General features: G+C 32.6%; 1 protein-coding gene across 8 annotated transcripts in view; it reads right to left on the bottom strand.

Annotated features, from left to right (window-relative positions):
* LOC105195148 (cysteine-rich motor neuron 1 protein) overlaps positions 1-24,676 on the bottom strand; it is a 542,960-nt gene that overhangs the window by 453,030 nt on the left and 65,254 nt on the right. For all 8 annotated transcript variants that reach the window (XM_039452145.1, XM_039452146.1, XM_039452148.1 and 5 more), the window contains one exon: positions 2,403-2,630. In XM_039452145.1, the coding sequence (XP_039308079.1) occupies positions 2,403-2,630 (228 nt within the window). The remainder of the gene's footprint in view (positions 1-2,402; positions 2,631-24,676) is intronic.

Here is a 24,676-nt window from a genome sequence, read left to right as displayed (position 1 = left end):
CATGATTAACGAATTGTGACACGTCCGATACGTCGCTAACAATGTTTTAAAAAGCGATAGCGAATGAATTTGAAATTGAAACAGATGCACCGTCGGCATCGAGCAAACGACTTTTGTTAATGGACCAAATAAATGTTTATGGTTTTCGTGACACACTCATGACCCAAAAGTTTTATTGGTTATTGCAAATACGCGACACTCGTGCAACGCAATGCGGACGATCTCTGTCCGTGATCCGTTCGAACGACGTCGACGACGACGACGACGAGCAATCGACGTCGTTTCTTTTTACGCGAGATTGATCCCGTTCTCTATCACGTCAGCGATTCTTATCGTGAAATGTAGCACACGCGCGTGCTAAATAAACAGCGCGGCAGGGCAAACAGAAACTTTGCGGCGTGACCACTCTAAACGCAAAAACGCAATAGTGAATAAACATTGACGTTTGCAATAACTCACAAACGATGCGCTAAAAAGATATTTTCGCGATCGGGTCGTAAATTCCATCGATACGGTATGAATACCGTCTATTCATCAAGAAAATACGGTCGGACTTAAAAACATAGTAAACAACCAAACATAACTGTAGATGTAGATCGTTTTTTGTTTTCTTCCGATAGAGATAATTAAGGGGACCCTGAAGTCTGTCCTGTTTTACCGATTAAACGCAATAATTTTGTGACAACTTTTTGTATGTGCTATTTTTACGGATTTAGAAATTCTATTCCAGAATTAAAGTAAATGCATTAATGTACGTCTGCAGTATGAATTTTATGTAGAAAACAAAATAATATTTTAATTGTGAGTACAGACACCTTCCCTCCTCCTCGGTCATTAAAAATTAGCCATGAGCCAGAGAAGTAAACAGCTGCGTTATTGAGTTAGACTCAATAATGAAAAATAATTTATATTTTTTTTTTTACTTCTTTAGAATTTTATCTCATTTTTTCTTGTGACATTCAAATTACAATATACTTTTAAAGTGTATCTCACGGCGAGATACCCCGTTTTATCTCATCCGTGTGGCAAGACGGGGAGAAATCCTTTTTTTTTTAGTTTTTTAAAAATAAAGTTTATAATTCTCTGAAGATTTTATTTAATGATAGTTATATTATAAGATTAATATTCAAAGAATATTTAAAGAAGTCAAGATAATTCGTTGATTATAAACCTAGTTTTTATTCACCATCAAACCTTAATTACCCCGTCGCTTTCCTTACCTTTCCATGCTATGGGAAATTCTTTTCTAATTAGTGTTCTACGTAACGAGCGAAGTTTTATAAAAACAGTCGACAAATTTAGTTTCATGCAATTGCTTTATCTTTTGTTAGAATTATATCTTTTACTTTTTTTTTGTTAAAATTGTTAGATTCATTTTTATTTTTTTATTTTTATTTATTTATTTTTTTTTTTTTGGAAACTGTTTTAGATTTAAATCAAGGATTTGTTCCAACAGTTTCAAACCAGTTTTAAACTCTCAAAAAGCAACGCCGTATCTCATTTTGATATTAAAGAAAATTGCATAATGCACAGACTCCCGACAGTCGCAAACTGGTTTGGAAACACGTAGCAACAAAGCCATAAAATTGTCAAGTTTGTCTCTAAAAATATTGCTGCCCTAATTACTGCGAATTATTTCTTTTTATCCTTAAAAATAAAATCCGATAATTGATGATCAAGAGCGATTAAACGGCAATGTTGAAATTTATTTAAATGCAATTAATTCATTGTAAATCGATTGAAAAAGACCAAGTAAGGTCTCGAAACTGATTTCATGTTTAGCGGTTCGATGAATAAATTTTAAATTAACTTAGATTAATTTTTTACAATTTTTTGTTTCGTCCTCGTCTTTGGCCCTTCTATTAAATGGTTATTATTGCATTACAATAACGAGCAGGATATCAATATTTATCCGATAATTTTTAATAGATTTCTTATTAAAAAAAAATCTGTAACTTGTCTCAAAAGCTATGATAATTATAAGTGTAAACTGTAGCATCAAATATTTGTTTTCCCCGGTTCATTCAACTATTTCGTCTATCATCCATCATGAACCGCAACGTCTCCATAGAGACGCAACGAATCGGAACAAATTGTTACACGCATTAAGCGAGCGTGTATAAACTTTCATCGATTACACAAGTTTCGCGCCAGCGCTGACGAACACGGAGGGATAATTAAAATTGATAGTCCCGCGTTACGTGTATTACGTCCGATTCCCCGAACGATAGACGGGTGTAACTCGCGCCATTTGACGAATCGAGCGTGAAATTAATTTCGCCATTAGTGCACTTTGACGCGCATTATCGTGCCGCCGCAGCAGAACACGCGGATCGCATCGCGTGGCACCGACGCGACGTACATATCACAGTGCACTCGCATATGGAATGAATGCGTCCTACCGTAAGCAATTTTCGCCTCCAAATTGAGCCGGCACTCGTGCCGCGTCATGTACATGTAGGGCCGCGGCTCACCCGGGCACCAGGGCACCGACGGACCGCAAACGCATTTGCCGGCGACCGCCGCGTTTCCGTCCTCGGCCGTCGCGACTCCCTCGCCGACTAGATTGCAGCCAGAGCCCGACATCATCGGCCCGTGTGGACAATGCCTCCTCCATCTGCCCGGGATTTCTGGAAAGCACAATACCGGATATTGAACGTACATCGTGAGTACACAGTAAACATTTTACGTTAGGACCGGTTAGAATTCTTACGTTGAATTTTCAATACATTGGGGTATGTTAGGAAAGTATGTGAAAAAGAGTATTTTCATTGTACCATAGATATTTTGCGTCTGACCACTTTTTCAATATTTCAAAATGATTCTAAAAGAATTTATGAACATACTTTCATGTTTCTAGAATCAATGTACCTTGTTGTGGAAAAAAATAAAATGTGTAATTTAATTAGCAAAGATTAATCACAATCACAAATTGGATAAAAGAGTTATTTGAAAGTTATTTGACTTCAAAAATTGTAACTTTTATGATAAACTTACATTGAAAAATAATTCTAGGGATTTCTAGTTCAGAAAGTTAAAATAATTCAAAAACTCTAAATTCTTCAAAAAGTATCAACGAATGATGTTCATAACGCGCGAATAAAAAAAAATGTTGCAATAAAAAATTTTTTTTAATATTTTGATGCAAAAATAATGTCTTTTCTCAATATTATCTTGTTCATACAAAAAAATACCAATTCTATATAAAGGAAAATGTTGACTTAACTTATTTTTTTCTTATAAGTTTAACAATTATCTTTAACAAAGAATATTTCTTTAACAATTGTCTTAAAATATTACAAATTCTAGAAAAATTTATTAACACATATTGAAAAAAAGAATTTATTACTTTTTTGAAGAGCATATAATTTAAAATTAAAACATTTTATCGCAGAAATATCACAATAATAAGCAAATTAAATTTTTGCTTTAATTAAATATTCTTGATTGAAGTAATAAATTACTAGGATCCAGAATACATTTTGAATAAATTTGATAAATGCTTATGGACTTGTGACAGATTTGCGGATTTAAAAATTTATGATATTTTAAATTAAGTAATATTTAAAGTAACAAAATGACAGACTTCTTTTTAAAATAATCAATAAACTTGCTTTTATTTAACAAAATACATACTTTAGCGGCCGTCAATACAAATATTAATATACAAATACTAGCAACCATACAAACTGACAAGGTTTGTATGGCAAGATATTGGTTTTTTCATTTCATCAATTAAATTTTTTTTATTGTTTGTTTAATAATGCTGCATTTATTGTGTTTCTTTAAAAAGAAGTTAATTTAGTTTTAATCTAAGGAATATTTTTAAATATTGCAATTTTTCATTACCGCATTCTCTTTTATTATTTATTATTTTTTATTGTCCCTCGATTGGTTTTTCTCATTTTATTACGCAGATCTGGCGGTTCAAAGAATTGCTAACTTATGGACGCTAAAAAATGTTCCACGTATATTTCCATTTATATTCCGCCCGAGTCGATTATACAACGGGTTACACAATTAAAAAGAACGGACAATCGAAAAAAGGCTGAAGAATCTGACCATAGATAAAAAAAGATATGAATTCAGCGCATCTTGCAATCATTGATACGGCGCGTATGATTCAGGAAAAATAATTATTATAATAAAAAGAATTCGTTTATGGCCACTTAATTTAAAATGCAACAATTATTATTTTTAACCTATACTGAAGATAATTTTTATGCAGAAGCTCGAAACTCCGTCTGTTATGTTTTTCTGTCCTTGAATTGAAAACATTCTTACTAATTGGTCTAGCTCATTTAGCCCGGTTAAAATTTTAGCAAATAATATTTACTTATATTTTTTTTGTGTTTTAAGTAAATTTTAATTGTTTCAAATAAATGGTAATAAAAGTATTTTAGAACTATTGTTAGGAAAACATTCTTTGCAAAGGTAACTTAAAAAAAAAATTAAAAATTGAATAGTCACTTTTTTTTATCAGAATAATATTTTGACAATTTTTTATACGTACATAATGCGATTCAATTAATCTCCTTATCTTTTTTCCTACATAATTAATTTTTTTTTGAGAAAAATAATTTTGAAATAAAAATAGACATTTAGTCGTTAATTTAGAATAAAAATATTAATTATTATTTAAAATTATTATTCAAAAATTTTACTTTTCACTAAAAAAACACGGTGAATATAATCGTGAATCCTGATGCCCGATTTAAACATAAAGTGCGCTGTTTACAGGGAAATTGACGACTTCGATCGCCCTATCACACAGAGGTTTACTTCTTATTACCTCCATAAACATTTTTAGGTGGTAATAAAAGAGGTAAAGAATTTTCCTCTACATTTCAAGAAATTTCTTTAGACAAAAAACCATAGAACACGTAATGGTATCTTAAAAGTTAATTTAACATAATGTAATCGTTATTTGATTATTTTGTGATAAATAAATATTCAACATTTCTTAGTATTAAAATAACAATTTATGGATAAATGAATAAATAACATAAAAATAATATAATTTTGAAACGTAGATTTTTTCTCCAAACTCAATAAATAAAATATGCGTGACATATAAATATTTAAATTTACTAAAAAAATATGCTTCCACAATTTGTTTCCGAGTTACATCGTGTTACATTTTTCGTGTTAATATTTTATTGCTCGATATTTGTGTTATTTTCAATATATTCATCTTTTATCAACACAAAAATTTGAGACAAGTGAAATTTAACACATATTTTCAAACAGTTCACAAAAATTCAAAGTTTTGTAAAACATACTGTTCTATACTCTACATACTGTTCTGAAAGGCTAGAAATGCTCTCATTTTTTTTAATGAATAAAAAATTGGACGTCGAGTAAGATTGATAGTATCATACTCCACGTACACGCGCATACACACAAACACACATGCATACGTATATGTATTAGATTCTTGTTTCATTTGTATAAAATCGATCGCGATCAATTAAGGAGAGTGATTGAATTCGAAATTATAGAAATTGACAGACATAGAACACGCGCGATCGTTTTGCATCGGTTAAGCTGGTTCTATTATTCAGAATGCAACACGGATTGTGCAATTTTATTATTCATCGGCCGTAAGCCATCTGTTTCTTCTCTCGTGCGCGATTGGCATCGCAGGAGCGAGTGTAGTTTTTGGTACGTGTAATTTACAAGTGTTTACGTTCGGTGCGCACGGTATCGGTCTATTTAAACGTATATCCACGTTTATCGCGAAACATTAGGTAATCAAATTAATGTCGCATCGCGATAACGGCGCCATTATTGGTAGATTATTACTATGCATCAAACTCGTAAAATTGAGAAATCGAGCTCGATTGCGGGCGTGCGACGAATAATACTCGAAATATTTCCGTAACGAAATATTTATGACGCGAGAAACCGTGTATCCTCCATTTAAAAAAAAATAAAAAAAGCAAAAATAAAAAAAATTTTCTCCTACATTGTGACACACGCAGCTTGCGCACTTAAATCCGTCGCGATCGATAATGACGTTTGTACTTGTAATAATCCGGATTATTGCGCAGAGGCATCATCGTGAGGAGAAAATTCCGCGTGATACGAGAGAGGCGGAGCGACGTTCTGCTATGTACGAGGGGCTTCAGTGTAATAGCACCGCGAAAAAATTCCAGAATCACGCATCCGTGGCGAATTCGCCGGCGGAGTAAATCGAGCATCGATAACGGCGCAATTACAAAACCGTCAACATCGCTAGGCACCGTTTACTGCATACATCGCTCGTCGTCGTCGGGTCAGGACAAGGGAGTGAGTACCGTCGATACCCGAGGGAGTATAATGCGGTCGCCTAATGAGACGCGGTGTGTACCCGGACGACAAATTCCAATTCAATTGCGTTCACCGTAGTACTAGTCGCTGACCGAGAAGTACAGGAGAGACAGAGAGAGGAGAGAGAGAGAGAGAGAGAGAGAGAGAGAGAGAGAGAGAGCGTTCAAAGCGCCGTTATCGTCGTCGTCGGTATTTCAAGGAGAGAAAGAACAGCAATTAACTTGCGCCATTCGCACGAAATAACGCCGTATGACGAGAGGCACGGAGATGGTAGATAGAAAACGGAGCAGAAACGAGATCGGGCCGATCAGCCGTTCGGACAATAAATCGAAGCCGAGGCGACCGGTTGTTCGATGCGGAGAGCAGTTACAGCCTTCCGTGATATCCTAGCCGTGCTAACCCTCTTTGCCCCTTTCCCATCTTCGATCGCGCCGCGTTTCAATCGATAAGTTTAATAATCCACAGATGGGCTACGCGGAGAAAATCGAATTTGCCGATTGGTTTGCCCATCAGCCCTCCGGGCCTCCTAAATGCGAATTCATTTCGAACTAATGATTGGGAATGCGCTTCCGTCTAATTGCCCATAAACCGGCCAGATATGCGCTATACGATATCCGAATGCAACCAAATTGCGGCGGTTTTCGATTAAGAAAATCGAGGATACACTGCTGCAGAGGAGTGTCCCAAAGATGAGTCGCAAAAGCAGGCTAAAACTTTGTTAGCATTCAAGTTCAAGCAGAATTCTTTCACATTTCTTCAATATAATTTTTTAGGTGCCATCAACACATGCTTGTAACCATTAACAAATTTGCCTTAACTACCTGACTTTACACACTCATAGTTGTAGCAACTATTGTATAAAAATAACAACTGTACAAGTTTTATATGTAGAATTACATTATTCAATAAACAGTTGCAATATTTTATAGTTATTGCAACTATAGTTTTAATTGTCATAATTATATAAAATAGTTTGTATCATCACCAGCAACAATATTTCGGTAATTATTAGTTTATAATGCAATAGCAACTCAACTATAATTACATGGTTATATAGACCTTACTACAAATAAACTGTGATAATTACGTTCCCAGTTTACGTACGGCTGATTAACTGTACAACTGAAATAATTATGAAGTGGCTCTAAGTACTAGGAATACAAAGGAGGAATCTCGAGTACAAATTTCGTACAACTCAATTTTTCCGTCGCCTACATTTCCACTGCTATTTTTTTATAGTTTATCTAACAATTTTATTACAACTGGTTAATGTTATTATATTTTATTTTAGTGAACACAAAATAATAGTTATATAAATGTTAGTTGTAATTTCCATCTCAACAATATAACTGTTATATAACGAGTGTGTTATATAACAGTTATATTGTTAAGTGAGAAAGTACAACTACCATTTATATAACTGTAACTTGGTGTTTACTGGGATATAACTTTATTATTGTTTTTATTACAACCTTACAATTCATAGTTGAGGTTCCATAATTTGTAGTTGCTGATATGATTTTTTCTCTGAGTGTATCTGTGCAGCTGCACTTCACCAATTTAAGGATTAATAAAAAATTTCATGAATTGTTCTATTATTATGCTTGTAGTGAATATCTACGTAAAATTTGAACATTATTCTTTTATTAACTTAAAGATTATTTAATTTTTTGTTTGCTTGATTCTTATATAAAATCACATTTTGTAAAATTTAGTTATAAATTTGATAAGAAAATAGCAGCACGAATTATGTTAAATTTTTTATGTATACACTATAATGAAACTATTATAAATACTCCTACTAAAATTTATTTGGATTCACTTAGTAATATTACTCTATATAAATTATAATTAGCCAATATAAACGATATTGTAATATGATCGGAAAGTGTATCAACACATTTAAAGAACGGCTATATCGGTCGAAACCAGATCTTAGTGCTCAATAATTTTCTATATGAATTTACAAACATTTGCCAGATTGCCTAAACAGCGCCAAAACTGCATATTATAAACTAAATTATTCAGTGTTATGTTTTTTACAGCTGATTTCAAAGCCAAAATTTGGATATTTACGATCAAAATTTTTTACCATTAATTAGAAAAAAAAGAATAAGCCTTAAAGCAGTTTTAAAATTTCGACAATTTTCAGTTGGTATTGTATAGCTAAAACATTCTTAAATATCTCGACACGTAATTAGAAAGTATTTCTCCATTTTATTATTTTATATTGCACGAAGATCTTGTACACCTTATTGTGTTAATTAATTGATGTTTTGTTATTATAGTACAACATCTCTTCGTGAGAAGTGCAATTTATTGACGAAAAATGTCGAAGCTGCCACTTTTGATGCAAATTCATTTCGAGTTAATGGACCATGCACATGGCCAATTGACCATGACCGTTCAGGATGCACATTTCCGCTTTTACGTACATTACGTCGTTGATATTTCTGGAATAGCAACGTGAATAGCGCGAGGAGTCAGACTGCACTTCTGCCAATTGTACAATCAGACTGTACAATCGGCTTACTCGGAGGCACATTTGGTCTCTCATTCCAGCGTCGGTAATCCGTTAAATCAGTAGCCACTTCTCTAATGTGTCGACACTTGCTTACGCCTCTCTCATCAAACTTTCGTTAAAATAGTGGGATTTCGCATTTATAAAAAAATTGCTAAAATAGTAAACCATTTTTGCGTATAAAATTATAACAGAATTAATAAATACTGATAAAATTAATTGTTCTTATATTCAAGTTGAATAAACAAAAAGTTATAAGCGTGAAAAAGGAACATTTCTTAAAAATTTAATAAATTTAGAATATTTTACAGTGTTAAGAAGATTATTGATCTAATTAATATATTATTAATATAATATATAAGGTACCTGAGTCAAATAAAGCTCAGCACTAAAAAAATAAGGTCCACTTTTAATTTTACCAAACTTCAAAAACGTGCTTTACGCATAAAATACGTATATGATTGAAAGGTGTGTCATAGGAAGTGAATAAAGAGAAGCTGGGGAATTAAAACCGGCCATAACACGTTTAGTGCAATAAAAAATAGTGACTAAGTGTATAAATTAACCATTTTTATAATTTGCTGACAAGTTAATTAAATATACACTACTTTATAGTTTATTACAACATGGTATAATATTATTCAACTTCCTAACTATAAAAAGAAATACGTTTTTTTGAATAAGTATACTTTTTAATAAACAATGTAATTATTAAATAAAGCTCACTTATACATTTATCGTAATGACTATCATCATTTGTTTGTTACTTATTATCATTTGTGTATGACTTGCAACAGAGAATAACGATTTTCAATGCTGCTAACTTTTTAGAAGCTCAAAAATGGTTAAAAACTTTCAAAAGTTAAAAAATTAATTACAAACAAAATTATAAAAACAGATAATTGTGACTTTAACAATACAGTAGGCTTTAAAAGATTTTGTTTTAATAATCATTTTGAAAATAATGTTTAGCTATTATCAATTTATTATTGAATCGGGCTCTATTAAAGACATAAGCACTTAATAAGACCAAGAATACAAAAAAATTTTCTGTATTTACAAACGTCCTGTCTGAAAAATAATTTTATTTTTTGACTGATTGAAATAAACATTTGTATTCCCACTTAATTTATTTTAATATCTCCTTAAATAAAGTTTATAGAAAGTAAAATATATTAGATAGGCCTTATTCGATTTAGGGATACTTTATTTTGTATCAGCAAGATAAAAATATAATACTTATATTTGAAAATATTAATTAGCATTGCAAAAAGCGTTAGCAAAACATAATATTATCAGAATATATACATTCAAAGTCTTCTCTTATAACAATCCCAATAGCTTAAGCTGTGAAATCAGCATATTGATGAATAAATATGCTGCAATTTTAATTGAATTAGTATTTATTTATTAAACTCAATGTAGATGCAATTTAATTAAATCTGATTTCGAAGAAAAATAAAAATACTATTAAACATCAGTAAATGCACACTTCGTTCAAATTTACCCTACCGGTAATGGTAACATAATTACTGTAACCGCTGTTAAATCGCCATAATCCCGTCGCTGAAATATTGCTACAACGACATGCATACGATAATGAAATGTTTTACAGTCTCGTTACTATAGCACGTGAGTTCATACAGTCATATCGTGAACCATGCGAAGCACGACGACGTTTTATGTAGTACGCGATGAAATGCAGATTTCCGGTAACCAAAGTAAACGAAGTTATGAAAAGTAACGGGGTGTTCCACCCAGGCCAGGTAAGTACCTCGGTAAGAAGAAATGAGGAGCAACTTAATCAACCGACGTGAGCGTATTAATAGGGGCGGCGGTGAATAATCGTACGCCGTTGTAGAAATATAAAAGTATAAAAGTGGGAGAAGTAGTTCTATTTTTTCTTGCAAACTTCATCTGCATACGTAACTGCAACGCATCAGAATGTAGACCCTTTTGCATGACTTTTTAAACAATAAATTCTTTTTCTGCACGAGTACACATATTCATTTACACTGTGATTTAATCACTTTACACAAATTACGTTTATCTCATATAACACGAAAAGATTGTAGCAACATTGCAAAATGTTAATATTAAAATATGTTTTAATGTTTCTGATAATGTATATATTAGTTGCTATTATATTGACATACATTGACACAACTTTCAGAAATATCATATATCTCTGAATTCATTCTTACGCTCAAGAAAATTTTACTAACGAAATACATCTTATTTACTTGACAAAAGAGTTTGAAGACAATTCAAATTCAATTTTGAAGATTTGTCCCTTCAAAAAATCATTTCATTCAAATGGTGAAAAATCTCATAATGCTCCGCGTTTTTTGTTCTATTTTGTATGGTTTTTTAATTATGAGAAATAAAATCTCATTGTGTAGCATATGGTAGCAATAGCGCGTATTGTTCGTAGATAAAGCAGTGGGCATTACTTTTCACAATATTGTTTTAAATGTCGCACTGAAATATGTATATATATATTGGAAAAAAATCTTTGCAATATTTATGCAACATTGCACTACAATATGTAATGTTACAACGTTGTAGCAATGTTGCTGCAAGCTTCTGTGCTAGGTATATAATGATTTTATATAAGGATAAAAAATATCGACGTTAATTTTTCAAATCAATACCTGCAAATATTTGTTTTACTTGCAGGTATAGTTAGTTAAAAAAATAACGAATATATAAACAAATATTATATACAATAAATATACATTAGCTACGGATCAATCTAAAGTAAAAACAACTGGATTTCGATAGGGCTTCTTCAATTTTATGTCTCTTACACATGTACACATGATAAGGTTGGGGCAATTTTCTCTTAACGATCATGTTGGATCGGATCGTAAACCCGGGTTCAGTACATTCGCTGATAAAAATATCGTTTTTATCATTTTGCTTCCTTTCTGAAGATATAAGTACATCCCGCGTCGCCGAAGCCTTCAAGCAAAAATAAAAGATTCACAGGCCAAATGGGAATGGTCCTAAAATGTGAGTATTCGGTTTCGATATTTTCTCGTGTTGCAATGTGAAACATAAAGTCATTGGGTCGTTCGAGCATCTTCGCAAAAAGAGCAGTAACATAACGTGGATCTCGAGATTTCTTGATTCCGCGATGTCCTTGTATTTCGGTGTTTCAGACTACTTTCATATCTCGTTAAATTGGATTTCGAGTATCTCCGAAAATACCTCGGGACAGTTTCGTAGCTTCGGGTATAAACCATAAACTTTAATAATGAAAACATTTTAAAGAATAACATTTCGCTTATTGCTTGATAATTATTACTAAAGGGATAATAATTTTTCAATAGTTCAGATATTTTTGTTTGGGGAAAAAAATTTTATTTTAATTTATTTGAAAATGGAAAATGTAGAGCATAAATTTATTTCAAGCTTATTCGGTCACCGCTGGAGAATATTGTGTTTTTAATAATATAGTTCTCTGCGAAAAAAAAGAAAATAAATTTTCCAATGATGCTGCGCCCGTGTATTTCAGTTTAAAAAACGAAATCTGTTTTTCCAAGCTCGTGAGTAAACCTGGTAAAAAAAAGAGAGAGAGAGAGAGAGAGAAAGAGAGACAACTGCCATCGTGCGGATGGCAGTTGTTTCCGCAGTATGCGTAATGTATGATACTCGAGTAAATTATAGTATGTTTAATGAATACGACGCGACCTCGTTGTGACGCCGTAACGTCGATGAAAACGGCCATCCATGCATACCCCTTGTACGTGTATACCTTTGACTGTATGTGCTTACGCTCTCGAGCATCCGCGAGTACTCGCGCGAGTATACAGTACACGCGCGCGGTTTCATTTTCTCTCAAACGCAAATGATAGGTGTCATTGTGCCGCGCGTAGCGTCGAGTGATCAATATTTACAAAATTATTTGCGCGATAGCATAGACAGATAATACTTAACCGTACTCTCAACGTATCGAATTGGTTTACAAAAGCAAACGCCAACGATTCAAATAGCAAATGGAAGTGCAGCTTTTGTAAAGTGACTCAATCCGTTGTAAACTGTCCTCAGTTAAGTGCTAATATAGTATTAAAAATGCTGCTGAACGCGTAGAAAAGGCCAATGTGTTTATGTATCACAACCGTAATGCGATATAAGGATTAGCATTGTAATTATTTATGATTAAAATAGCATTTTGATTGTTTAATCGCAATGAAAGCATCATTAGTAACGTATTACAAAGTATTAAGCGGCTATTCTAGCTTAACGGATCAAAAAAATTTTTTTTTTTCAATCAGTTTTTCAATCTTTGTACAATTAAAAATGAGCCCGTAAAACAATTTAATGAAATTCGAGCAGTTCATTTTTACGTTTTAACAACAATGTGTTTAAAAAATTTTTAATGCGTTTTTCTCAAATCTCTATGTTTTTCAGCCTTGTCCTAAACTTTTTTTCAATAACTACTGAACCAATCGACTTCTTAAAGCAAAATATTCGTAATACTTGTAACTATCATTGAAACTAGAATTTTTTTTAATATCGTTAAAAGTTTTTTTTACAGCTTGGAAAAGTTTAAAAAATTCCATTTGTCATTCTTTAGTTAAACGTCGCCATTTTACTCGACATAAAGATAAATGATTTATTCTAATAATAACTTTTGTATATGATAAAATATACCTCGGCTCGATCAATACGAAGGACGCAATCTCTGGAGCAGTAGAAGAAAATCACTAACCAATACTAGCGTACCACTTTGTTTTAACATAAATACACTGCGAATCCAAGTGTGTAAAACGTGCAGTCGCTTCTTACGCATTTGCATTTTTAATGCATTAAATTAAATGTATGCATGTAATTTTTGTACTTGTTAAACGCTTAGACGTGTATCAATGTTAAATTACACGTCTAAGCACATACCCAATCAGCAGACAATGTTTTTTTTAAATGTTTCTTTAAATATTTAAGCTTGATCTACAATGTGCTCTTTGCGTTTTGCCTTGTCCCTTCTGCTTTTTGTCTTGTGCTTTCTGCTTTTTGTTTCCTTGCTTTTTGTATTTTTACACATTTTTCACAAAATTAGCAAACAATTCGCCAAAAGCTTCGTCTACTTGTATCTCACCTTTATTTTCTTTATCAAACATATTCTTTATGAGACTATGTTCGATTTGCCACGATACCATGGTCGTATTTAACCTAACCAACATGTTTCTTTGTCTTTGTTGTCCGAAATCAAATTTGACGAACTTCAGAAAAGACGAGAAACACGTAACAAAAATCACGATTGTCGGTAAAACAGTGCGAAAAGAGACAAGAAAGCAAGAGGCAAGAAGCACATTGTAGATCAGGCTTTATTCTTCATTATAACGTTTTTTAAATATTTAAAAAAAAACATTTAAAAAATACTGTTTCCTGATTGGATAAAAAACATTATACGCACATAAATGTGTAAAAAGTGACTACATAATTTTACACACAAAAATACACACTTGGATTTGCAATGTAGCATCGTCCCTGAGACCGAGTCGCGCGCTACGAGAATATGGTTATGATGTGTAGAAAACGACAGTAGGCATGAATATCGATACGTTTCAATTTCAAGCTCACGCGACGCGAGTGCGTCACGAACGATCAGTACCGCGCGAGTAAATAAACAAATGATAGGTTACTTACCCTTCTCCCCGGTGCGTCGACTAAGTCTCTGCTGCTGCTTTCCTCGGAATCCTTCGCAGCTGCTTCTCCATAGCACTACACGCGATCTCACACTCGCGCGCTTATTACCGAAACGCAACGAATACGGGACCAATTGCGCAAGCTGTAATTCCCGATTAAACGCGATTCGAGAGCGTTTCGCTGCGCTGCGTCTCCGTGGCGTTCCGTTGGCGAGAAAGAGCGTCGACAGCGGATGACGTCAGCGTCACGTCGGCAACTTCACTCCGATTTACCGCCGCGACACGACGCGAGTCGGGCTACAGTTAAGATGCCGAATCGACGGGGTTGACCTTTATTTTCTATAATATGCATGCGTTAGCGCGCGTTACAGCACGCATAAAACACATTGTGCGTGCACGGAAGCTGTCTCGATACTCTCGAGATTAGTCGCTTCGATTTCGGCCTCTTAACCCTCGCTCGACTCGCGCGATAAATCGAAGTCGCGATAGTAAAGTTGACGTCATCCGCTATCGGCGCTCTCTCCCGCCGACGGAACGCCACGAAAATGCAGCGCAGCGAAGTGCCCTCGAATCACGTTTAATTGGGAATTACGTACGGCTTGCGCAAATAATCTTGTATTCGTTGCGTTTCGGTAATGCGTATGCAAGTACTATGGGAGAAGCAGCGCTGCGAAGGAGAGGAGCAGCAGAGGCTTAGTCGGCGTCGGGCAGCGCGACCGGGGAGAAGGGTGAGTAACCTTACATTTTGTTGTTGTTATTTACTCGCGCGGTACTAATCGCTCGCGACGCACTCGCGTCGCGTGTCTCGTCGATCGTTTTATATCAACGCTGTCCAAGATTTCGGCTTGCAATGGAAACGAATCGATGTTCATGCCTACTGCCATTTCTTAACCATATCGTAACCATTGTCTCTTAAGCCCGTATCAGACTACGCATTGAAAATTGAAGATTGAAGATTAAACATTGAACTTTGGCCAATCAAAATAAAAGGAGTTAAAATTTCCTTGTTTTGATTGGTCAAATTTCAATCTTTAATCTTCAATCTCAATCTTCAATGCGTAGTCTGATACGGGCTTTAAGGACGACACTACATTGCAAATCCAATTCTGTATTTTTGTGTGTAAAATGATATTGTTACTCTGTACGCATTTATGTGCATGTATTTTTTTATATTATTAGACGTGTAATTTAATACTAATACATGTCTAAGCGTGTAAAAAATATATAAGTTAAATTAAATTTAATGCATAAATTTAATTTAATGCATAAAGAATACAAATCCGTAAAAAGTGACTACACGTTTTACACACTTGGATTTGTAGTGTACAAAACAAGAAAATGTATTTATCAAATGGTTTTTATAAAACTGCTTTGTATTTTGTAATAATTAATGTTTTCGCAACTTAAGAAAGAGCGTCTGAAAAATTGAGTCCCAAAACTAGCACAATAGCGAGTAATGATAGAATTCAAACACGGCCCAGGAAAGGAGTTAGCTATAAAATAAATTGATGAATCAAGTGTAATAAAATATACTTTTATGTGTTAAATAATAAAATTGAAAATTACATTCTAAAACATATTTAATTTAATAAAATTAAAAGGCTAGAATTGAACCTTTCCACTTTATATGTTTCTCTAATAATCTTATACGTGGATCTGTCGTATGTAAAGATTTTTTTCTACCTTAAAGGTATTAAAGAAAAAATTCATGGAACATTTGTCAATATTGTAACTAAAAATTTTGTAGTTAATGTTTATTCTCATGGAGAGGTTTATGCTGCACAGCAATTTTTTTTTGTTCCAAACCGCACTCGGAGAAAAATGAAAAAAAAGTATAAACAAAAAACAAGAAGTTACAAACAAATAGTTTAATATTGTCAATAATGTACTCACTATTGTTTAAATCGTGCAATTTGCAAACTCGTTCTTTAATTCTCGTTTTTTAAAAATTTGTTTTTAACAGATTTTATATAGAAAAAAACTATGTATAAACTATAGAAATTTGTTTCTTTAATTATTTATAAAAATCGTTTTTATCAATATTAATACAATTTAATGCCAGCATTAGCGACTTTCTTCTATAAACAAGATTTTTTAAATTATTTTGTATTTATAAATAATATCTCTATTTTATATTAATGATAAAGACAAAATATTAAATTTTTATAAATTTAAGAAGTAATAAACACGTATCTAAAATGTTAATATCCTAGATGTATTCAGTTCAAAGAAAAAAAATTCGTAAAAATAACTATTAAAATGATCCTTTGAATTACAATACTCCCTTAATTGTAAAAGAAATTTTAACGAATTACGCATCCGTGCTTGTTTCTAATTCGTAAAAGAAGTTTTGTGTCGTATAATCGATTGTGTGATCCGAGCGGCTCTGTGTAACTCCATAAAGCGATATACAATTGTTACAGCTAGAAAAACGGATTACATTCACGAAAGCAAACAAATACCAGAATTTTATATTTCAGCACGCTCGTATTTGCATTTGTGATTGTCTTCTTCCACATAATTCCGCATGTATCCCAGCCAATAGAATTTTCGTGCGAACTTTCAGTACACAGAGCGGTTATGCTTTTTCCTCTGTACACTACCAGTTTGCGAATACATTTTGTAAATTCTCGTTTCGTCCCAACATAATACGATGCAGCCGTAATATTGACTACGCTATTTCTTCTCTCGACGCGAAATCTTTCTCAATTTTTTTGTGACAAACGTTACAAAAGCATTTAAAAACAGCTGAATAATTCACGATGCTTTGATAGAGATTGAAAATTAAAACGAAACACTGAAACGAGGAATACTTCACACTTCTTGTGAACGATAGATTTCAAGGCATGAATTGTTGATCAATTTAAAATCGTCCAATCTTGAAGATAGTAATCAACGTTATCGATTACTTCCACGAATTTATTTAACGTCCGTTTTAACGATTCTAAAAATGGAAAGAATATCTTGTTTCGACGATATCTTATTTACATGTAAAAAATTTTTACGGACTAAACTTGTGTTATGCGAGCATGTAAAGCATTCGAACAAATTCACGCTCGTGCTGCTATCAGCCTTCTTGATTTTCACGGATGCGGGCGTGGAGATCCTCTCGGGGAAACTGCTGCGTTGCGCCCTAATTAACTGGCTGGAATCGAGGTTCACCCGCTGGTTATGCGAGATTCGACCATCGCGAAATCGTCATTAAACAGTAACTATCCGCGCTAATCCTTGTCATTATGGCCATCCATCAATTTTCCGAGATTATCGGATTTCAGCGATTTCTATCGGATTTCACAGGACTTTCATTACCGCATAGCCAAGTAACGCGCGACACATAGCAAAAAGTGCTGCAAGACCCTCGATTCACGTTCAGTTACAATTGGCAATCCGTAATAAATCGCTCGGTATGCGTTACACACGTCCACCTGTTACAAGCGTTTCAATCAGTAATTATTACAATAATTGCTGTTAAATTAAAAACATTGATATTTAATATGCTAGTATAAAACGATAAATTATGTAACGAGCATTTGTAATCGCAACTAATGTAGCGTGAGATATCCGATATAATTATTTTGCAAAATGGGTCACACGCAATTCGTTGTAGAGTTATACGCTCGTCGGACAGTGATAACACCACTTTATTTCTTGAATTACACGTCTCCCATATGTAATGGATCCCCGAATAATGAAGTTCAGCGTTTTTCAGACTGTCTCATACTGTTTTGTTTCCCTTTTCTTTTTTTTTATAAAAAGTTACTTTATTATAACACACCACCAATTCTGACACAGTGTACCTGACACAACAAATTTTTTTCACGGCTTATTTTGCTACAGAATACAACTTGTTATTTATTTTTAATCACGTTCCATATTTTACCCTCCAGCGTTTTACCAACAGTACACATATGAGAGGTTATGTACACATCAAATCGCGTACAATTTAGAAAACTGGAAAAATCTTTACTCATTGTACAATATAAATGAAATGCCTTTACCGTCAGAGGTAGATCTTAGTGCTGATGTTTATTGTGTGTTTTTATATTTTTTCAAGTTCACGAGACTACGCGCCAAATAAATTTTTGGTCTCAACCCTCAAGTACTGAGGTTGGTCCGTGGAATCAACGTAGATTTATAAAACTCTTGTATTTTTCTTTCAGGTTTTTTGAATTGATGTCCCAGAGACCAACCTCAGTAAAAGTGTCACTATTTCTTATCTCAGCATTTAATGCCCTTTCATGCTTGATTTTTTTTGTAGAAATAATTAGTGTTTTACTAGAGAATAATTCACGTCTTACTAGAGAGTTTTTAGGCTCGCTGATTATGAATATGTAATCAAAATTTCAATATTAAAAATAACGGATCCAATAAAGAGGACCAAAATACCACTCAAACCCAATAAAATTTAATATTTTTATTCGTTATATTGAATTTAAAAGTTTGATGAAATTCATAATTAATGATCCTTAAAGTATAAATTTATTCAAGTCCAAGAAAATTTTACTTTTAGCCATATTAGATCAGTTATTTTAAAAGTAAATATCGATTTCTTCTTATAAATACATTTCTTACGTTAACCTTCAAAATCAATCCAAAAAAGGTTCGTTATCTTAATTTTTGTGGAAGATATTTTCACTTTAACCTTATTTTATGAATTTTTAACGAAATATACAGATCAAAGGAGGAAATTCCTAAGGATGTCCATTTTTTCGTGAAGAGTCTCATCCTTTATCTTTAAAATGAGTTCAGGAAGAAATTGTTATCTTCATTTTTTGTGGAAGATATGAATTTTGAAGGTTTGGCACATAAATGTGTTACCAGGCACGAAAGAGTTAAGGATTAAAACACAGTTAAAGAAGAATTAATAACACGTTGTTAAATTAAAAGACAATTTAATAATAAATGATGCTAACAAGTATCTAAATGTGAGAACCCTTTCCCTTTAAAAAACTATAAAGAATTTGTTGCGAAAAATAACATCTCAGCCCGGGATCTAACCTAGGACTTCTCGACTTTCCGGGATGGGTGTCTTAGCCAACTTAATCACCGAGGCATATGATGATATTCTTCGCAACAACCGTCAATGTATAGAAATAGGAAACATTGTTCAAAATGTGAAAACACAATATAAACGAAATGCTTTCACGGTTCATAGCTAAATCTTACTGCTCATATTTATTGTCTGATTTTTTCAAGAGGAAAAAAATTCTCACATTTAGATGCTTGTTGGTATCGTTTATTATCAAATTGATTTTCAACGTAGTATTACTAATTCTTGTTCAATTTAGAATTGTGTTTAAAGACCGAAAAAAAATTATTCGGTGCGCAGTTTCGTGAACTTGAAAAGGTATACTCGTATAAAATCACACAACAAATATCAGCGCAAGTTCGAGCGTGAAAGCATTTATGACTGTGAAAATATTTCGTTTATATTGTGTTGTTACATTTCAGTCGATGTTCTTTATTCATTATAATTTCCAAAATATTGTCCTTGGTAAATGGACAACGATGCGTTACGAAGATATTTTCCACATTTTTTTTTTCACTTCCAGCCGTGCTGACTACGGATCCTGTACGCTTTTTACGACGCAACAAAAATTGCAGTTCGTCCCGTTTTGCCGCTGGCCTATCAGCGTCCTATCAGATTTAAAATCCCGGCAATCCATCCGGATGCACATGCAGGCTATTCCTCTTCCCCTGCCCCTCCCGCTCGCGCATACGCGTTGCTGCCGTAGCGTCCCGTATGTGTCACGTCGCATCCCATGTCTCTTGCCAGCTCACGAACCGAGTAACCGTCACACGAGCGTACTACACGCACACAGGCGCGCAAAAACGTAATACAGGTCAATGCATAATACGGCAGAGTTTGGTGGAGCTCCAGCGATTCGCGCAAAATAAAACAGCCAATCGATTGCGCACGCACATACAGGGTGGGCCCGAACATTCCGGGTAGATACTTTGAGATTTTACAAGAAATTTAATTCTGAACAAGAAGTTTCCCGTAAACATGAGTCGAAGAATGCTTCCTTAAAATGTTAAAGCTCAAAAACCTCTGAAATTACGGATATTTTATACATTTTCACATATATCAGGGAAAGTAAGCGTTTTTTAGCAAAAAATACTAAAATTGTAAAAATTGTAAAAAATTGAATTGTGTGTTAGACAAAATTAAAATAATTGTAGTACTTCCATAAGTTTTGAGATAATCAGTTTCAAATTTATAAAAAAAAAAGTGTTTTTTTGACTAACCATGATAAAGTTTTTTAAAAATATACCATCATTTATAGCTGTTATTGCCTATGCTAATTTTCAATGTTTATCTTACTTTTTAGTTATTGCATTAATAAATTTTACTTTTTTGCATTGCTTAAACCAACCACTATAGCAAGATAAAAGGAAAAATAAAGGGTGAAAAGCAAATAATTGAAAAAAAAAATTTAATAAATTTTTTGAAAAAAAAAATGGAAATAGAAATAAAAATAAAAAAAATAAAAAAACAAAAAATAAAGAAAAATAAAAACACCTACTTTTTTAAAATAAAGAAATTGTTTTTAAATTAAAATAGCACTATAATAATAAAAAATGAATAAAAAATTGTAAAAATACTAAATATTCTCAAAATATCTCCCTCCAGTTTTAATACACTTTCGACATCGAGTAACCGATCTAATCGATTTACGGATTTCTTCCCGATTTAATTTTAATCGATCGAAAGTTGAGTTTATCTGTTGGATCAAATGTTCACGAGACTTAATTGGTTTCGTAATTTTTTTATTTTATTTTATTTTTTACCTTATGCTTTGTTTTCATTCTTCCATTGATTTAAATACATAAAGCAGAAAAATAAAATTTTTATAGTGAAATAACCAACAAGTGAGATAAACTTAAAAATTATTTAAGGCTATAACGGCATAAATAAACGGTATATTTTTAAAAAGCTTGTCAATAGTCAACAAAACACTTTTTTTATATTTGAAACTAATTATTTCAAACCCATAGAACTACAATTGTTTTGATTTCATATAAAAAATAATCTATAATTTATTTTCAACTTTTGTTTCATTACTTTTGTTAAAAAATGCTTACTTTCTTTGATATCTATAAAAATGTATTAAATAACTGTGACTTCAGAAATTTTTGCTATTATTTTTTTAAAAAAGAATTCTCGACTCATTTTTATAAAAAACTTTTTGATTAAAATTAAATTTTTTATAAAGTTTATAAAGTCTAGTCAGAACGTTTAGACTTTGTACATAGATACACTATGGGTGCTTTTTATTTAGTGACACAACTCGACACAAGCATCGTTCTATCTTCTTTTGATATTTAATGAGTAACAAAGATAGAAGGATTTTTCTGTCGACTTGTGTAACTAAATGGAAAGCACCCATCAGTTAGTATTACAAAAGCGCTAAACTAACATCACAGCAAATTCTTGGTTTGAGAAACCTCGTGACTTATAAAATACGAATATCACGTAGGAACACTTAACCCTTTCAGTACAACGTGAGAAACGACACTCTTTATCTCTACAAACCTGAGTATCTCGAGTCCGACCACTTTTTACCTATTTAAAGTGCTTCAAAAATCTCTAAAAATTCACGATCATACTTTCAAGCGTTTAGAACAAATGCCTGTACTTTATTTTGGAAAAAGAATTAAACATAGTATAATTTAATCACCAAAAATTAATCACAGTCACAAATTAAAAAAAGGGTAAAAGGATTATTTGACTTGAAAAATTGTAATTTTTATGATAAATGCGTATTTTAAAAAATGACTCAAGAGTTTTTTAGTTTAGCTATGAAGCTTTGAAAAAAATACAAGGACTCTTCAAATTCAAATTTCTCAAAAAGTATAATTATTCGGATACATGAAAATGAGTAATTTTGAATAAGGGGCAAATAGGAAAAATCAAGTATCGCAAAAAAACGAACATTTTATAAATGACGCAAAAATAATGTCTTCCTCAAAAAACTCAACGTTATCTTGCTCGCACATAATGCAATTTAACACCTCAATTCTGTTCTCCAAGTCCATCTTTTTAATAATCATTTTGTTTTAAGAAACATAATTTTAAAATACAAACATTTTAACATACAGACATTAATATAAAATAAAAATTGAATAAACGATAATAAATTAAAAACAAGACTGGTAATTACATAAATAAATAAATAAAATCTAGCTGCGCTCAAAGTTAGATGTTTAATATCATTTTTGATGTATAAATTTTAAATACATTTTTAATTTTACACTGCACGCCGAACAGTCTTAAAATGCAATTATAATTATAAATGGAAGTTCGAAATATCTTAAATTAAACTGATCGTCAATTTTAATAATAATACTACAATCATCTTAAAACTGTAGATAATTTATTGCGAAAATTATTGCATTACTCCAGCCAGAGAAAATAGAATACCTTCAATAATTTATAAAATTTTCACTTTTCACCGGAAGGCAACGTTGCCTATAATCTTGGATCACTGATATCTGATACAAAATTAACTCTGTGCTGTTTATAAAGAAATTGATGGTTTCGATCACCCTATTGCACAAAGGTCTTTTTTACTACGAAGATTTTTTTTTAGAAAGAGATAAGAAATGAAGGATTCTAAGATTTCGAGAAACTTTTATAGATAGAAATCATTTCGACACCAGTTACCCAAGTTTTGTAAGAAAAGGGTTAAACCTTTTTCCGCACAAACGATAGGATTCTGATAAGATTAATGATCGATTTTTACGACGGATATTGTTGACAGTAAAGTCCTATACAAAGAGAGAAGTGACATCAAACCTCCATCACCAGTTTCAGTAGCGTCCTTTCTTACTCGGGATCCTCATCACTTCCGGCATCGCTATATTTGAACTGCCCCAATGTCATCAAACTCCATTAATATAAACATACTCCGTCGAAGTGAGATTAAGATTTATACTGCTTAATACAGATGTTGCAGTTTTCATATTCTTTTTTCTGGAATAAATATGATGATTGAGTGATGCTGACACTTGAATACGTTACAAACATGTAAATGACTTTATCGTAATCATTGTTCTCTTCTCACTTAGCTTTAATCTTGGATAACCTAAACGTCAAGTGTCATCTCTGCAAACAGCTACGGTTACAATGTGGCTGCTCAGTTAGAGGATACTCAATTAGAATACCAATCAGAGTTCCAGATATCAATATCGCTTTTCTCTTTGTAAAGAACTTTAATTGACAGATATTATTTGCGTCTCATGAAGGTAAAAAGAAATGACAGTTGTTAATTATTTAGTTTGATAAGGAAATCATAAATTAAATAATACGTATTTCTATCATTTCTAGAGAATGATGGTTAAATTATTTCGAGTGCCAGACGATTATTGATACTTTTGCGAAGCTCACTTTAAAGTTTCTCCCACCGCCGAGCCGCATAATGTTATTTCTCCCATTAATCGTAAACTTTAGAAACTAAAAGAGCGATTAAATGCGCGAGCACCGCTTTCTCCGCGACGTGGAAAAGCAATCTGTAAAAAGGTCGAGCGTTTCATTAAAGATATGCAACAGCAATTGTCGAGCCGAGAACACGTTCCCGCGAGTATAATAAAATATTTTAATTAACATTCTCTAATATAACAACGTGACTGTATTTCACGTGCTGCAGCGTACGAAGGAGCATCCCTAGGAGCTGGGCGTAATTTTTTAACAACTTCGGCAAATGTTCGCTTTCGTGTTCGCTTTCGCTCGTCTTGTCGCTTAACGGGAAGATCGTAAAGGGGCACATTCGCCTAGTTCAAAATAAAGTCCAATTTTGTAAATGTTTTGTAGAAAAACAGAAATTTAAGAAATAGAGAAATCGAATTTATTTCAATGTAAAGATTGTATTTTTCTCTCTTCGTCATTTAAATTTTATTTGAAATTAATTAAAAATGGCATCGTTATTAAAATCTTTGTGAAACTTATTTTCACAAATAGAGTTTGTAATGATCGCCGCCGCTCTCAAAAAAACACATTTGAAAGCTTTCTAAAGTTAAAACATAAATCTAGTATTTGATGTTACCGTTTTTCGAAATATTACGTTTAAACAAAATGGCAACTGGTCAAAGTCAAATAATCAATTTTCATTAAAAAACTTTATTAATTTTTTCGGCAACAAAAAAAAATAAAACGTAAAAAAAAGGCTTAAAAATAGTTTCTAGTGCCTAG

Source organism: Solenopsis invicta, chromosome 7 (genome assembly GCF_016802725.1).
Source record: "Solenopsis invicta isolate M01_SB chromosome 7, UNIL_Sinv_3.0, whole genome shotgun sequence".
Taxonomy (NCBI): Eukaryota; Metazoa; Arthropoda; class Insecta; order Hymenoptera; family Formicidae; genus Solenopsis; species Solenopsis invicta.
Note: the sequence above shows the minus strand (reverse complement) of the source record. Positions and strands in the feature narration are given on the sequence as shown.